Genomic DNA, 15,912 nt, shown 5'->3' on the forward strand with positions numbered 1-15,912 from the left:
TACTTTAAAAGACACACTCAGACTAAACTAATAACCTATAAACACTTTTACATTTATTGGTAATAGTAATGGACCAGTTCTTATATAGTGTTTTTCTACTCTACTTGAGCACTCAAATTGCATATTTCATGTCTGTATTGCAAGTGAAGGGCATCACATTGAAATTGTTTGAAGGAATTTTATAAAATGATGGTTTTCTCTGGGTGCTTTTGGGCTGAATATTCATTTTGCACTCTGAAATCAGTTTAAACCAGGTCAGACATTCTGTCTCTGTTGTTTATTTTGTCTAGATAAATATAATTAGAGGTCTGCTGAATGCTCGCCAATGCCAAGAATAATCGGGGCAACATGGGAGCCAAATAATTTGCAGAACACTTTCAGACAGAAATGCCTGAGGGGCAACAAAAAGAGCTTTGTCTGTGTTTTTGGGGACAAACTTCAAAACAAGAGGCTAAACACAATGCTCTGACCCCCGAGGTTAAGCACACAAAGGAAGGAGATTTTTGACTAGCTGTGGTCATGTGACTAGCCTCTGCGATTTGACCATAAAAAAGAAAAATGTGAAGAAGTGCCATCATGTCATACAAAGGAGACAAACCCATCAAGGGAGTTTTCCACTGATGCACGATACAAGCTTCACGAAAAATGAATGTGGTTGCTCTCGTATACATTATGTAGAAGAATAGTATTAACTACTATTTATAGTGAGGAAGGCCATCGACCACATACTGAATACAGATAAATATTTTTTATCTGATTGTTCTGGTATTTGCATTTAAATCTAATGAAATACAATTACTTTTGCAGTCTATGCAGCTTGTGTAGCTATTTCCCCTTCGCTTGTGACGCCAGCATTTGAGTTTATTGAAATCATGCATTATGCTGCATTAAGTATGTTGTCTTGTAATCATCATGGTAGTGATTTTCCATCATGGCTTTCACCTGCCAAGTGCTTTACCACTTCGCATGGCATTGTAAAATTATTTGGGACAGGGACACTTTGTTAATGATCATCCAACACGGAGCAAGAAACGAGGGGATGTGCATCCAAACGCATCAGTCATCCAGACTGGATTTTAAGCTTACAATAATTCACACATATATTTATACAACTTTGGCTGACTGCCCCCACATTACGGGGTTCCTGTTGGGAAACATTCACCTGTGGGGTTTAAAGTCATATGATGGTTATTCAATGATTAGCCCAGGGTGTGGGGACCACCAAATATTTACGAGCCATAAAAAATGGGATGTGAGAGGGGCGCATGCACAGATGGAGAAAGGACATTCTTATGACACAGGCAAAACAGGAAATCTCCATTATGGCCACATGTTATCTAATCAAGCTGCGAGGAATTTTAACGTGCTTGTATGTGCAATTAACTGATCCACATCCTTGTGTTGTTTCACGGGTGCAACGAGATGATTTTGGGATTGTTGCCAAAAACCTAAATTATGTATACAGATTGGAATGCATTGTAAAGGAAGCACTGATGAGGCCAGCGGGATGTAAACATACACTGCGTTATTCTGGTGAATACATATAACAAATGAGGATGCACTGACCTCAGTTTGAAATTTGTCCAGTACCAAACTGTATGAATATGAATACACAGAGAAACTTGACTAAAAAGCATCTTTATTAAAGGAGTCATTGTTCAAACAACACATAGAACAGGCGATTGTGAAGACACACACTGCAAAATAAGAATAAAACTGATGGCCTTTTTAAAGTATAGTAAAAAAATAAATAAAATGCTGACAGATAGAAAAGCTAAAATTTCACATTGTTCACTGTTTTGGCCAGTGACTTGGCCCCGGACTATTGTTTTCCTCTCCATTTATCTCCACATATTCTTCTTGTGGACCGTGAACCAGGATGCCAATGCGACTACTAAAGTTGCGTGTTTGTGGATACAGAAGGAAATCATAGATAAGAGATGCCGCTATGCCACCACACATCGGTGCCAGCCAGTACACCTGGAACGAAAGCAGAAATGAGTTTTATCTTTGACAAAATGAAATGGATAAGGAAAATTGCTCTTTTTTTTGGATAAAAGGCGTTTTGATAAACGGCTACCCAGTGGTTTTTCATTTTGCCCAGTATCAAAGCCGGCCCAAAGGAACGAGCAGGGTTGATGCCACATCCAGTGAAACTTATCTGTAAATGTAAAAACAAAGCATATCATTTATAAGTAAATACACTCATGTGATGGAATAATTTTTGTTATAATTTAGAATGGGAATATCTTATCCATACACAAAGACGATGGTAGGGGGCTAATCTTGCATATATCTTTTTATAAAATGCATAAGAAATGCAGTAGCTCTACAGAAAATGAGTTTTAGATGTGCCGGATTTACCGCAATAAACTTTTTTTTTTAAAACTGTGTATTAAATCACAAAGATATTGAAAACTGTTAACAGCCCAAGAAGCTTCATTGAACTACTTTTTGCACCAAAAACCAAGGCGCTGACTTGTTTATCTGCATCTGTTATGTTTCCAGGCAAACACTATTTAAAACGGTTATTGGCAGACTTTTATTAAAGTCGACATATGTTGCTGTGTTCGACTCAATGTGACACTTGTGTAGCCGCCTTTGAAACTGTGATTTGCCGAACCCCTGCCACACCACCCTGACGCACATAGAAATACTCTGCAGAATTGGGTAACATAGTGTAGGGAAAATCTTGAATCGTAAATTGAGAGAAACTGTGACACCCACCAACGCTAACTGTACAGGATATTTGATTTACAACAACAAAGCTGCTTTAAAAATGATCAAGATGCTTAAATAGTGCAAAAAGGTTCAGGTATGCTTTGACAAACAGTTGCTATTTAGCGATTTATTCACCCTCAACTTGATATTAAATAATACCCTTTAATGCTCTGCTCTGAGCAGTTTTATATAAAATGAATGCACATGTGCCTGATCCTTCTAAGATGACAGATTTCAGGAGGATGGATTGCAATCAGCTGACTGCTACTCATATAAAAATTCATACAGATTTTGATTGCGATTCACTTACAGCTGTTAAATGCCCAAGTCCCACCGACAGCCCAATAGCCAAGGGTGCAGAGCCTGTAACATCAGTCCTTCGCTTGTCAGTCACTGCTATGATACACAGAACCAGCTGAAGGGTGGCAAAGAATTCGATGGCAAAACCTGCTCCTACACTGACATTTAGCTGCAAAAGACAATTACTGCCCATTAGTCCAACTAGAGTTAGGCTTGATTAGACTGAATGTGCTGGTTTATGTTGTGTGAAAACCAAAACGACGAGTGCAACCTCTTACCGCATTAACACCAAGAGACTCTCCAGGCTTATATCCATTCACAACGGCGCTGGCTGCAATTGCCCCAAGCATTTGAGCGAGGATGTAGAACGCACATCTGAGTGCACTGATCTGGCAGTTGACCAGGAGGCCCAGGGTGACCGCAGGGTTCAAGTGTGCTCCACTGATGTGCCCCAAACTGAGCCAGTGTGGCAATGGCTAGTGCAAAGGCCAACGAGACCTTTATTTCCTGAGCAATCATCTGATTTTTATCATTGCCCAGACCTATTCCAACAATAGAGGATAGGCCAATAAGTATGAACAGTAACATACCAACAAACTCTGCAGCCACAGCCCTCCAAAATGCCCAACTCTTTACTTCTGTCATCTTTACCCCTTAAGAATCTGTTAAAACATGTATATGCGTCACTATTTATAGTTTGTGGAGAGGGGAGGGGAAATGACAAAACAGGAAGATGTTGTGCTGTGCAAGATTTCATGTAACACCAGAAAGACAAGTGTAGCTTTTCTCTTTTTATTTGATATAGCAGAATTTGTTTTCAGACTGGCTCCTTTGATTATTCTACAACATCCTCCAGCAGGGGCTCTGTTTCACGTTCCTGTTCCGGGGCCCAGCAGAGCAAGATTTTAGTTTTTTCTTTGAAGCTCTCGTCACTGGGTGCCAGCACATAATTATACAGAAGCGCTGCCACCACTCCAGCACTCATCGGTCCAGCCCAGTACACCTGAAAAACCAAAGAAACCACATCAGTTACAATCTGAATGACTTGTAAGCCCAGTGACTTAGAAAAAGGTCACATTTTCAGCTCGTGTGTCACCAATACATACCCAGTGATCATTGAACGCCTTCTGTACAACTGCAGGTCCAAAGGATCGAGCTGGATTGATCCCGCATCCCGTGTAGGAGATCTGCAACCCATAGAGGAAAACACCACTTGCCTGCCTGGCTGTACATCAGCTGATTACATGAAAGGCTGATGTACAGCCAATTCACTCTGAGCCAATCTATTGTGTTGGCTTCTGCAAGATGGAGAAACCATCTGCCAAATTAATGACATGGGAAATAAATGAATGTTTTCATGTACTCACCCCAGCAAGATGTCCAAGCGTTACAGAGAAGCCATATGCCAGAGGTGCAAATCCGCCAATGTCACGTCTTTTGTCATGGAGTGCCACCAAGCACAGAACCAGCTGCAGAGTGAGCATGAACTCCATGCCAAAACCTTGAGCTGGGCTGATACCATTTAGCTAGAAATGATAATACCAATGGGATTAGAGGATTTTTATACCCTACAGTGCTTCCATTATTTTAAGCATGATGCTCATCATTTCGCATGACTGCTACAAACAGTTAAAATGTGACATTAAGACTACAAACAGACCTGAGTTAAAATTATCACTCGAGCAAGGCTGAAGGCAATTCTTTGAATGCCACTTAGTCCAAGTAGCAAATATCATTTAAGGCTAATATTATTTAGGAAAATCATGGACTCCACCTTACCTCATTAACTCCAAGTGAATCAACATGTTCTGCCCTGATACCATACACAATGGCACTGCCAACCACTGCCCCCAACATCTGAGCCAACATGTAGAAGAGGGCTCTGAGAATACTTATACGACAGCTGGTCACCAGGCCCAGGGTGACGGCAGGATTCAGGTGTGCACCGCTAATGTGACCTATGCACTCGGCTAGCGTGGCGATGGCCAGGCCGAAGGCAAATGCCACTTTGATCTCACGATCAAGGTTGAAATCATTTGGATCTCCTACTGCAGCAGAGAGGCCCATGAAAATAAAGATGATCATTCCCAAGAACTCCGCCAGAACTGCCCTCCAAAACGACCACGACTTAATCTCTGACATGGCTACTCAGATAACGTCCAGTGATAACAGACAGCTTTCAAAGGAGCACCTGCGTGCTACAGAATCTGGCAACTCAAATTTTGCTCCACCAGTGAGCCACCTGAAATTGTGAGTGACATTCACAGGCATTTATCAGGTGTGTGCCTTTAACAAATCAGGCCTAATTAGAAGCAGCTGAGAGATGTGGGCTTCACCCAGTGAGCGTGACCTCCAGGTCTCCTGCTCTGCTCATTGCTTTTCTAGTGTTACTGAAGGAGATGCTACGTTTCTCATTTAAGACGGCAAACCACAACAGCAGCTCAAAAGACAGGACTTTGAATGGAATTGAATGGATCTGATGGAAATACAAAGAAAGTGTTTAAATAAGCAAAATGTATCAATTAGTACAAAAATATCACATGCAGTAAGGGGCAGCTTGGAGATTATAATTTTATCCAGGTTTGAGTCATTTTAAAATTTTCATTTAAATACATTACTGCATTAATACAATAATATAATTAAAAATTCAAAACAAACTCTTTCAAATGTCTAGTGACTGATAATTTTAAAAGAAATACAAGAAAAGATGATGGAGCGCTAAGGAGAGAATAAATAGGCTGGAGGGTGTAGGTGCTACTGCCATGCTAAATGGTTTCCCCATCTTTCAGTCTACTTGTTTTATTCTGAGCAGGGGCACGGTGCTTTGAAGTTAACATCTGTCATTTGCCACTGTGAAGGAAATGGGAGCTTTTGAATTCACGACAAGGAAACCAGCCCCTTGTTCAGCTTTTCTGTGTGAAAGAGCTGGCAGGTTAAAGGGTCACACTGCTTCTTGTCTTCATCTTTGAAAGAAAGATGAGAAGCCCTCCATAGAATCACATTTTACTTGGGCAGCATTTTTCTTCATCAAACAAATGTTTTTTGTTTTTTTTTACTTGCACATCACTCTGATTGATTCTTCTGTTTTTAATGTTGACTTCATTAAAAATCAAGTTTTCTTTTTTCTTTTCTTAAAAAAAAAAAAAAATCTGCCTGAGATAGCATTAACATGTGTTTTGACTATAAAGAATGTTCACCCAGGAAAGATGCTAGAATGACTGGGATGACATGGCATTTAATATAGGGCTGTGCGATATGTCCAAAATCTCATATCCCGACATTAAGACATCTATCGTCCGATAACGATATAAATCACAAAAATGTAGCATTTTTTGTAAAATCTGTGACTCTCGGGCAGCTCGACTTGCGTGAAGTGTTTCCAGCTGGGCGTCGCGTACCTGGAGTCGAGTGTTTTAACCGATGCACGAAACGATACATTTTTAGACATAAGTTGTAACGGCCGCCGTTTTCTTTGTGAGTATTTATTGCATGGCGTGCTGCGGGGAAAAGCCTGTTCTAACGTTTGAGTCTAAGGTTTATTTTTTAGCAACTGACGGCTCATTTTTGCTTCTCATTTGTAAACACTCTGCATACTCTTTCAGTGATTCAGTTTATTTTGAAAAGTCTCAACAGGATCTTGAGCTTTATTGTGAAAGGTTTATGTGGAACAAGCGGACACACGGTGTTTTTACCGTCGTTGTTGCTAACGACAACGCATAAAAACAAACGCTTGTCTGTCTATAGTGTGGTTATATTAAATATAAGAGAAAGAGAGAACTTTAAGAAATTAATATAGCCACTACAGTGACCATCAAAATAATGAAAAAATATTGCCGTAAACAGTTTATTTTGCGACACCACGAAACAAACGATAGCATAAAATGAAACGATAAATGTTTTTATATCGTCATCCGATATATATTGTTATATCGAACAGCCCTAATAACACGTGATAGCATTTTAAGATGTAATGAACTGAAGTAAATGCAAATGTTGGTACAGGAGGTTATCATTTCTTGTTCTTTAAGCTCTGTGCTTGCAGACCATATTTTATTTCCTTAAAGATCAGCACTTTATCTTTTGGCACACGTGTATCTTTAAAGGTACTCCTTGATTCTGTAGTGTGCTGTAAGCCCAACATCCTCCACAGGCAGTGGAGGTTTGCTTTTGTGGAGTGACGACTAACAAAATCAGAGCCTAAAAATGTATCTCTGTGCACTTTCTGCATACACATAATACTTTTTCTTGTGAAAGTTGCAAGTTTAAATCATGCAAAAATAGTTGTAAATTAATTGACAGTTCTTACAGCCAAATGGCATGAAATGTTTCTGAAACAGCTGTAGCACTGGACACTTTTTTAGGTACAAATTGCTAGTACTGGGTCGGGCCCCCTTTTGTCTTCAGACCTACGTTAATTCATCGTGGCATAGATTCAAAAAAGTGCTGGAAACATTCCTCAGAGATTTTGGTCCATGTTGACTTGCTAGCATCAAGTAGTTGCTGCAGATTTGTCAGTTGAAAATCCATTAATTGGATTGAGATCTGGTGACTGTGGAGGCCATCTGTGCACTGTGAACTCTCTGTCATGTTCAGGAAACCAGTTTGAGATGATTTGAGCTTTGTGGCATGACACAATATCTTGCTGTGAGGAGCCATTAGAAGATGTGTACGCTGTGATCATCCATCTTGGATCAATATAAAGCAGGATGGATCCATGCTTCCATTTTGTTTACAACAAATTTTGTACCTACCGCCCAAATATCACAGCAGAAATCAAGAATTATCAGTCCAGGAAACGTTTTTCTAACATTCTGCTGTCTAATTTTGGTGGGTCCATCCAAATAGTAGCCTCAGTTTCCTGTTCTTAGCTGACAGAAATGTTAGTGTGGTCTTCTGGTGCTGTAGCCCATCTGATTCAAGGTTTAGAATTAGAATAGAATAGAATTCAACTTTATTGTCATTGCACATGTCACAAGTACAAGGCAACGAAATGCAGTTTGCATCCATCCAGAAGTGCTTTAACCATAATATAGATATATTACAGAAATGGGTCTGTTATAGGTATGAGGGTACAAAATATGGGTCTATTATGGGTATGTTATAATGTACACGGTATGAAGGTATGGTGTGAATATGTTATAACTATAAGTATGTACAGGCTATGAACAGGATATAAATATGAAAACTATACAGAAATATGAAATAAAAAGCTATACAGAAATGAAATATGAACTATGTAAGTTATAAACAGTTGTAAACAGTTGTAGAATTATAATTATCGTATTGTACAGAATGATTGTCTATACAGCATTTACAGTAGTGCAGTTAAGTGAAATATGTGGATATTTTTACAGAGGCTATATAAAGTGCTAGTGGTTGTGAGTGGTGGTTCAGTCCATGTTATTATTGTGTGTAGGAGGGTACAGTTGTCCATTTGTTTGTTTTTGACCATTGTGTGTGTGTTCAGTTATAGGTGGTTGTTTGTATGTTCAGTCCATGAGTTTAATGTGGTTCAGATGTCAGGAGGCAGGGTTCAGGAGTCTGACAGCTGTGGGGAAGAAGCTGTTTCGGTACCTGGTGGTCTTAGTCCGGAGGCTCCTGTAGCGCCTCCCAGAGGGCAGGAGGATGAAGAGTCCATGTGATGGGTGACTGGGGTCTTTGATGATTTTCCCAGGCCTTTTCAGACACCGCTTCCTGTAGATGTCGTTTATGGCAGGAAGTTGTGCTCCAGGAATGCGCTGGGCAGTTTTCACGACCCTCTGCAACGCCTTCCGGTCCGAGGCAGAGCAGTTCCCGTACCAGACTGTTATACAGTTGGTCAGGATGCTCTCGATGGTGCAGTGATAGAAGTTCACCAGAATGTCTGAGGACAGGTGGTTCTTCCTCAGAGTCCTCAAGAAGAGGCGCTGGTGAGCCTTCTTGACCAGCTGGAGCAGTTGGTTGTCCAGATGAGATCCTCGGAGATGTCGACACCCAGGAACTTGAAGCTGCTCACACGCTCCACAGCCATCCCTTTAATGTAGATGGGTGGATGTGGGTCAGCATTCCTCCTGACATGTTGTGTATTTGGAAATGCTCTGGCTATTAGCTTCTGACTTCTGACGTCAACAAGACATTTCCTTGCAGTGAACTGCCTATTGTCTCTTTTTGGGGACATCCTCTGTAAATCCTTGTTTACAACAGTTTGTGAAATACTGAGACCGGTCCACCTGGCACAAACAACTACACCCTGTTTAAAGTCACATAAATCACCTTTCTTCCCCACACCTAACTGCAGTGAAGTGTTGCCTTGTGATTTTTCGGCTAAACATTTGCATTAACAAGTAGTTGAACAGGTTTATCCAACAAAGTGAATATAATTTGTTTTAGGCCAGTAGATTGGTCAGAGAGAAATCTGCCTTTCAGATGACCGGTGTTGTTTCTGGCTATGGAGAGCCCACCAAAGCCAATCATGTGAGCATCCTCCCCTCACTCCCCCTGGCACTCAGATGTAAATAAGACACAAACATTTCTTCCACAAATGTTGTCTTCCATATACCATATATCATATACATGAACACATATGAAGATGTGGATGCTCTAATGAACCCCAGAGAGGATTTATTATGGTGCTTGTAATGAGAGGGAGGCCTCAGCCTACTAACCAAGAGATTATAGGATGGACAGAGATGATTTAATCAAGCAGAAATGGAAGCAAGTCAAGTATATAATCAATATGTATGCTGGTCTGTTAGGCAGAGTAAAACAGCACTGACAACTTCAAAGGGTTTTCCTCGCAGCTGCTTGAAACGGGTGAAAGAACAAAATAAAAGTAAGGTGAACAGAGAAGAAGTGCAACTACATCAAACAGTAAGTAAAAAAAAAGATTAAATTGTCATTATATATGTTTCATTTATGTTACACCCCAGCCCAGGGAACCGGCGTGCGACATAAGGAAAATAAAAATAAGGAAAAATGCCCCCCCACTCCCTGCTCTTAAGGAGGACGAACCAACAAAAAACAGCTACCACGGATTTCACAACAGCCAGTCAGTTTATTGAGTCCCAAAAGGTAGCAGGCATCAGGGTGAGCATGGCCAAAACAACAAACAAAAACTCCAGAAATGAAATGCAGCTGGCTTACCTTCACAGAAAACCCCAAACGAAAATTACATGTGTCTTACCTGCCTCCCTAACCAAAAACAAGAGAAAAGGTTCACAAAGAAAAATGGCTTCTCACCCCTACAGCTACCGAGTAAGAAAAGTATCAACAACTATTTACATCTATATACAACAAATTACAACAAATTATTTACAACACGGGGGGGGGGGGATTAATTCATCTGCAGGTCCAGACGATGAGATTGAAGCGTCTGTGCATAAAAGACTCTCGCTGAGCCTGAGTGGTTTTCTCTAAATAAGGATCCTAATCGCAAATAGTCTTATCTACATATGACATATTTTCCATCACCACCCTCACCAGCCACAATGATGTTATCTGTTATTGTAGGAGACAGCAGTGAAGCACAGAACAAAGAAAGATTAATCAACAGTACAACTCCAAACCCTTTTATCTGGCTATCAAATGTAGATCTGATTCATGCTGGTTATACATTTTAAATTCCTTGTACGTCGATATATCCGACTGAAGTAAGACGCACATAGACTTTATGCACAAAGCAGTTGGATGAAGGGATTTTTCTTTAGTTTCTGGGTTGTTTTTAAAATTGTATTTTCAGGAATGGACTTTAAGCGATTGATTTTCTCTTGTCTAGTGAGTGGTTCAGAAGTCTTACCCTCTTAGCAGTGACCTGTATACGAATCCCTACATATTATATAGCATGTCATGCAATGAATGAGTTACTATAGATCCACTGGTTAACAAAACTACCACCATCATTTCGGTTGATGAAGGGCAGGGCAATCAATACATACATCTTCACTGTACTGAATGTTTTTTTTTTTTTCAAAGTCAGTGTGCTAAAGCTCAACAATATGCTGCAGCCAGTAAAAAGGAGCCTTGATTGCTGGATCAAAACTGTCACATGCAACAGCAACCTGCCAGTGCTTCACCTGCTAAAAGCACAACCCCTCCATTTGTAATCAACAACAGCTGGGCAGCGCAAAACCCAAGAAAACAGGGGTGGAAAATCTGTATTCATACGTCACTGTCTGCATGCTTGGGTGTTTGGGCTGCTAGCCTATTCTTTACATCACTTTTGTTTCTCACCAAACATTTTTTGTAGTCATCACTGTGGCCCAATCCTTTTCTTGCCCACCTTCTGCGAGATAATCAGCCTCTTTCCTGTCTGCTTTGCAGACCCACATTTTGTGCAACCCACTTCCTCCTCGTCTCTTCCTCAACTGTCCAACTTCTTCATCTCTGCCACCACCAGCATCTACACTCACTTCCTGCTTCCTACCATTGTTGGACTTTGCCCTGCAACATAGCTTCATCAGAGTCTAACTTTCAAATACTTAATATCACAAACTCTGTATTTCACTAAATCACATTCAGTTCTTTCACATGACTTTCATTAAAACGCAGGGATATCAAACTCATTTCATGGCCACATGCAGCCCGCTTTGATCTTAAAGAAAAAGAAGTGCAATTTCCACTTTACATCTCAGTTTTTCTAAATGATAAAAAATATTGCTGTAGTAAATGAAAGAAATGTGTTAGCATGAATAAGTAAACATGTAAAATTACAGGAAAAGAGAGTGTCCTATTCTATCTTTCTTTCTTTCTTGATTCCAAGCTGTGACCTGGAACAAGACTTCCTGTGCACCTAGCTCGCAAATCAGCCACTTTAGCCAAAGTCCACATCGGATGGAAGACCCGTGGTCTCAGTTAGTTTGCAGCACCAGGCATCCAACCAGGAGAGAGGAATTCAGAGGCTGTGCCTAACTTTAAGTCATTATATAATTTTTAGCAGTTCACCTTGTACTTAACTTTTGGGAGGGGGTTGTAAAAGAGATGAAACACAGGAGGTCAGTTTTCTCTCTCTCTCTTTTTGTTGTTTTGCCTTTTTCAGATTTCTGGAAACTTTAGATTTAATTTAAATGTAACACCACCAGATGAGATTAAAGCTTTGGGGTATGATGTGAGGTTCTCACTCAGATGTTTTTTCCCCTCTTTTTGTTTATGTTTTTTGACCTTTTTATTCACATTTCACATTTTACCCTTCATGATCTGTGAATTGCAGACAACTTTACTCTCATTTGTTTTTAAATAAAGCCAGGATGCTAAACTAAACCTTTCTTTGCCACAAGGTTATTCAGATTGCTTAAAAATTTGTGAAGAAATTTACACAACTAAATAATAATATCAGCTAATTCATCATTCTGTAAAATCTGGTTTTAAGAACAGTTATTTTAGTTGAAGTGTTGCTTACATATTCCATTTTCACAAATGAACTTGTGTGTGAAGAGCTTTCTGATTTCACAGTGTCTGCAGGAGGATTGCAGAGTAATAGGATATCATCTTTTTTCATAGGAGGTCCTGTATGTGTGATAGATTTGTGGTCATCGGACTCCATAAGAAAAATCTAATCCATACACTGGAATAAAGAACACAATATTTTTTTAATATCCAGTGTTTTCTTTTACTTAAAAAAGTGAGAGGTGTTTCAAAAGTGCACACACAATACATTATCCATCAGAAATAAAACGTGATAAAGATTCATAGAAATATGTATACAAAAATGGCTCAACCTGGAATACTGATATTGTAAAAACAAACATTAACACTTGACTCTGTTGGGAATTTTAGAGTTAACTTGTCTCAGCGGTTTTTGGCCAAGCACCAGTTTTTTTGGGATAAAAAACTGGTGCTTGGCCAAAAACATGAGCAAAATAGGAAGGAAGCACTAACTGACCCGTTGACCACAATCCTCATTGGTTACCTTAAAACAGGAGAAAAAAACCCACTAACATACTAAACTAAATTCTAATGCTTTTGTACAGGAGTATAGATATTTACAATAGCATTTCATGTTTGCGTAGCACTACTTTGAGGTCATCTCCATAGTTGTTGCATCGTTGCCTCCGTTGACGTCATAGTCACCCACTGGCCCGCTGACCAGCACCTTCATGCGGTCGGGGAAGTCATCGAATTTGGGAGAAAGCAAGAAATCGTACAGAAGAGCTGCTGCCACACCGCCACACATTGGACCCACCCAGTACACCTACAAAGGGAGAGCTTTGATCAATGTCTGGCATCATTACAAGACAAAGAGAAACGCAGATTCCGGTCATGGTCAAAAGGCTTACTTTAGTCGATCTCTCTAAATGCAAAACAATAGGAAAGCTGTAACTGATTAACACATGCAGGAAGATTCACAAGTAATTGAGGCATCTGTCTGCTGATGAATTATTGAATTATTTAAGCTTGACATATAATATCCATGCAGAAAAAATGTGAGGTATGCATAAAGTGATTCCCCCCCTCTGACTTACCCAGTGGTCTGTAAAATTGTTCATGATCAAAGCCGGGCCGAAGGAGCGAGCAGGGTTGATGCCACAGCCTGTGTAGCTGATCTGCAGTCAATCAACAACAACAAATAGGCAACGTGAGAGAATATCATCAGCAGGAGCAGAATCCTGCCATATCTGCTCCTGGTTCCCTTTTTACAAGTTATATATGACTGACGATGGCGTTAAAGTGAAACTTACAGCTGCCAAGTGTCCCAGGCAGACTGAGAGGCCAATGGCCAAGGGTGCAGAGCCGGTGACATCACGCCGTCTTTTATCAGTGACCGCAATGACACACAGCACCAGCTGGAAGGTCGCCAAAAGCTCTATGCCTACGCCTTGGCTGGGTGTGACGCCGTTGAGCTGTGAAAGTTAAGGGAGGAATCCAAAACAACACTTTGTCAGACTTTGTCAGACTTTGTCAGATAGATAGATTGTTTCCTAGCACAACCACTTCCTATTTAGTAGCTCCTGGCATTGCCCAGGAAGCCTGACAGCAATCTGGCAGTGCTGCAAAGTGCCACATTGCTTGTTCATATTTCTTTCGTGGAAAACATGGTTATTATTGTTCACATTAAGTGGAGCTGTGCGGCTTCTCGAGGTGGGGGGGTGGGGTGGGTGATATCAGGTCCTACCAGTGCTGTTTTTCAGTAAGGAGAGAGCTGTGGGTGCTAATTACAGAGTGGTGTAGCATTAAGTAATAACTGCTCATTAATTTAAGTGAAGAATTCTGGTATTCAAAACCTCAATTTCCAGAAACAGATTGCCAAAGTACAAGTGGGTGGACACTATATATATTTCCTATTTCTTTTAGCTGTTGCAGCATGGCATACTTTAATAATAATGTGTCATCACTATTCATTAATAAGTATTGACAGAATGTCCCAAGAACCACATAATCAGTGCCAATTCAGCACTTACATCCTTGTAAAAGTTTCAGTTTTCACCGTGAAGGTACTTTAAATACACAATGTTGCATCATCGCATCGCTGTGCTTTTATTTTTGCTATTAATGCAGAAATGTTTGAAACTGAAGATAAAGTTTATACTTACAGCGTTGACCCCCAGTTCAGTTCTGTTTTCAGGCCGTGTTCCATACACAATGCCACTGGCTAGGGCTGAGCCCAGCATCTGGGCAATAATGTACATGATAGCCTTGAACACACTGATCTGGCAGCTGGCAAGCATCCCAAGGGTGACTGCAGGATTCAGGTGGGCTCCACTGATGTGGCCTAAACTTTGGGCCAGAGTGGCAATGGCAAGTCCAAAGGCCAGTGACACCTTCACCTCTTGGTCTGGATTACTGTTGTTTGTGTTCCCAATAGCTGTGGCGATGCTGAGAAAAATAAAAAGGGTCATCCCAACCAGTTCGGCCAGAACTGCCCTCCAGAAAGCCTTGCTCTTGAACTCTCTCATTTTGGCAGCTGTGGGTTTGAGCTGGTCCTCTGTAAGATGTACTCACAAACAACAGCAACAGGCTGCATATATAAGGCCTGGGTTGATAATGGTTAGTGGGCGGGCTTTAAAAAACTGAAAGAGAGGGCCACACTGAATTAATGAGAAATCCAAAAGACTGGGCTCTCATCCCTCCCTCTGCTCCCTCGCCCTCCCTCCCTCCTCTCCCTGTCCTCTGGCCCCTCTCTCACTACCTCCCTGTGCAGTACTTTCTGGTCTTTGGACTTTCGTGAGTAATAGAACAGGATCTTTAAATAGCTACATCCAAAGGTACATTTTCCATTCATGCAAACATTTACAGTTTTGTGGCAAAGCCTTTTATCGTGAGGTTTTTAGAGACAAAACACGAGTTTGCTTTAAATACAGGTCCAAGGAAGAAATACAGGTTCACAGAAGGAGAATTTTACACATTTAAAGTCATCTTTTTCCTATTTATATTCATTTTAAAGTTGGAAAATTCTGACTTTGAGTAATTTCTGGCTTCTGGGCAGTCACACCTTGGACAGCACATAAGGGAGTGGGAAAGAAGACAACTCCCACATAGTGATTTCAGGCTTCACCCGCCCTCCACTGATAAAGTTTACATGCCACTAGATTAGGAAGCAGTTTTTTGAGGTGTTTAATCCTTTTTGGCTTAAAAATGGGGAACATTTATTATAGATGGCAATAGCAATTCATCAACCGAAAGCATGTTCTCTAAATAGTTATTAGTTATTTTGTTGACAGAGAGTTAGAGCACCGGCAGAGTGAAACATCAACTCTGTGAATTGAGCTGCCTGTTACACCTGCCCCCTCAACTCAAGGCTACAAACAGCAGCTGCTTTAACTGGTGAATGTCTGTGGATGATTTAGTGAAAATCTGTATTAAGTTCTTTACCCAAAATTATAGATTCCTTTGCGGTACATGTCCACTTCACACGTTGGAGTTATATGGTATATGTTCAAACTGTCTTTAAGCCCCTTCATGTCCCCTTTCCCCCCCCTT

At 40.6% G+C, this 15,912-nt stretch overlaps 2 protein-coding genes and 1 pseudogene across 3 annotated transcripts; all 3 read right to left on the reverse strand.

Moving 5' to 3' along the window:
- Window positions 1–1,683: 1,683 nt before the first annotated feature.
- LOC146553483 (aquaporin-1-like) lies at window positions 1,684–3,666 on the reverse strand (annotated as a pseudogene). Its single transcript, XR_014889536.1, has 4 exons — window positions 3,300–3,666; window positions 3,032–3,190; window positions 2,081–2,161; window positions 1,684–1,980 (listed from the first exon to the last, which is right to left on the reverse strand). The product of XR_014889536.1 is annotated as an aquaporin-1-like (transcript).
- A 133-nt stretch (window positions 3,667–3,799) lies between these two features.
- On the reverse strand, window positions 3,800–5,270 carry LOC146553484 (aquaporin-1-like). Its single transcript, XM_085254805.1, has 4 exons — window positions 4,801–5,270; window positions 4,389–4,547; window positions 4,128–4,208; window positions 3,800–4,024 (listed from the first exon to the last, which is right to left on the reverse strand). The coding sequence occupies exons 1-4, from the start codon at window positions 5,161–5,163 to the stop codon at window positions 3,857–3,859; spliced, it is 771 nt and encodes a 256-aa protein (XP_085110931.1). The 5' UTR covers window positions 5,164–5,270; the 3' UTR covers window positions 3,800–3,856.
- Window positions 5,271–12,579: 7,309 nt separating this feature from the next.
- On the reverse strand, window positions 12,580–14,943 carry LOC146553485 (aquaporin FA-CHIP-like). Its single transcript, XM_085254804.1, has 4 exons — window positions 14,526–14,943; window positions 13,674–13,835; window positions 13,458–13,538; window positions 12,580–13,186 (listed from the first exon to the last, which is right to left on the reverse strand). The coding sequence occupies exons 1-4, from the start codon at window positions 14,886–14,888 to the stop codon at window positions 13,007–13,009; spliced, it is 786 nt and encodes a 261-aa protein (XP_085110930.1). The 5' UTR covers window positions 14,889–14,943; the 3' UTR covers window positions 12,580–13,006.
- Window positions 14,944–15,912: the final 969 nt, after the last annotated feature.

The sequence above is a fragment of the Mchenga conophoros genome, linkage group LG18 (assembly GCF_057382185.1).
Source record: "Mchenga conophoros isolate Kocher_MC1m ecotype Shallow Benthic linkage group LG18, M_conophoros_male_GT1.1, whole genome shotgun sequence".
Lineage (NCBI taxonomy): Eukaryota > Metazoa > Chordata > Actinopteri > Cichliformes > Cichlidae > Mchenga > Mchenga conophoros.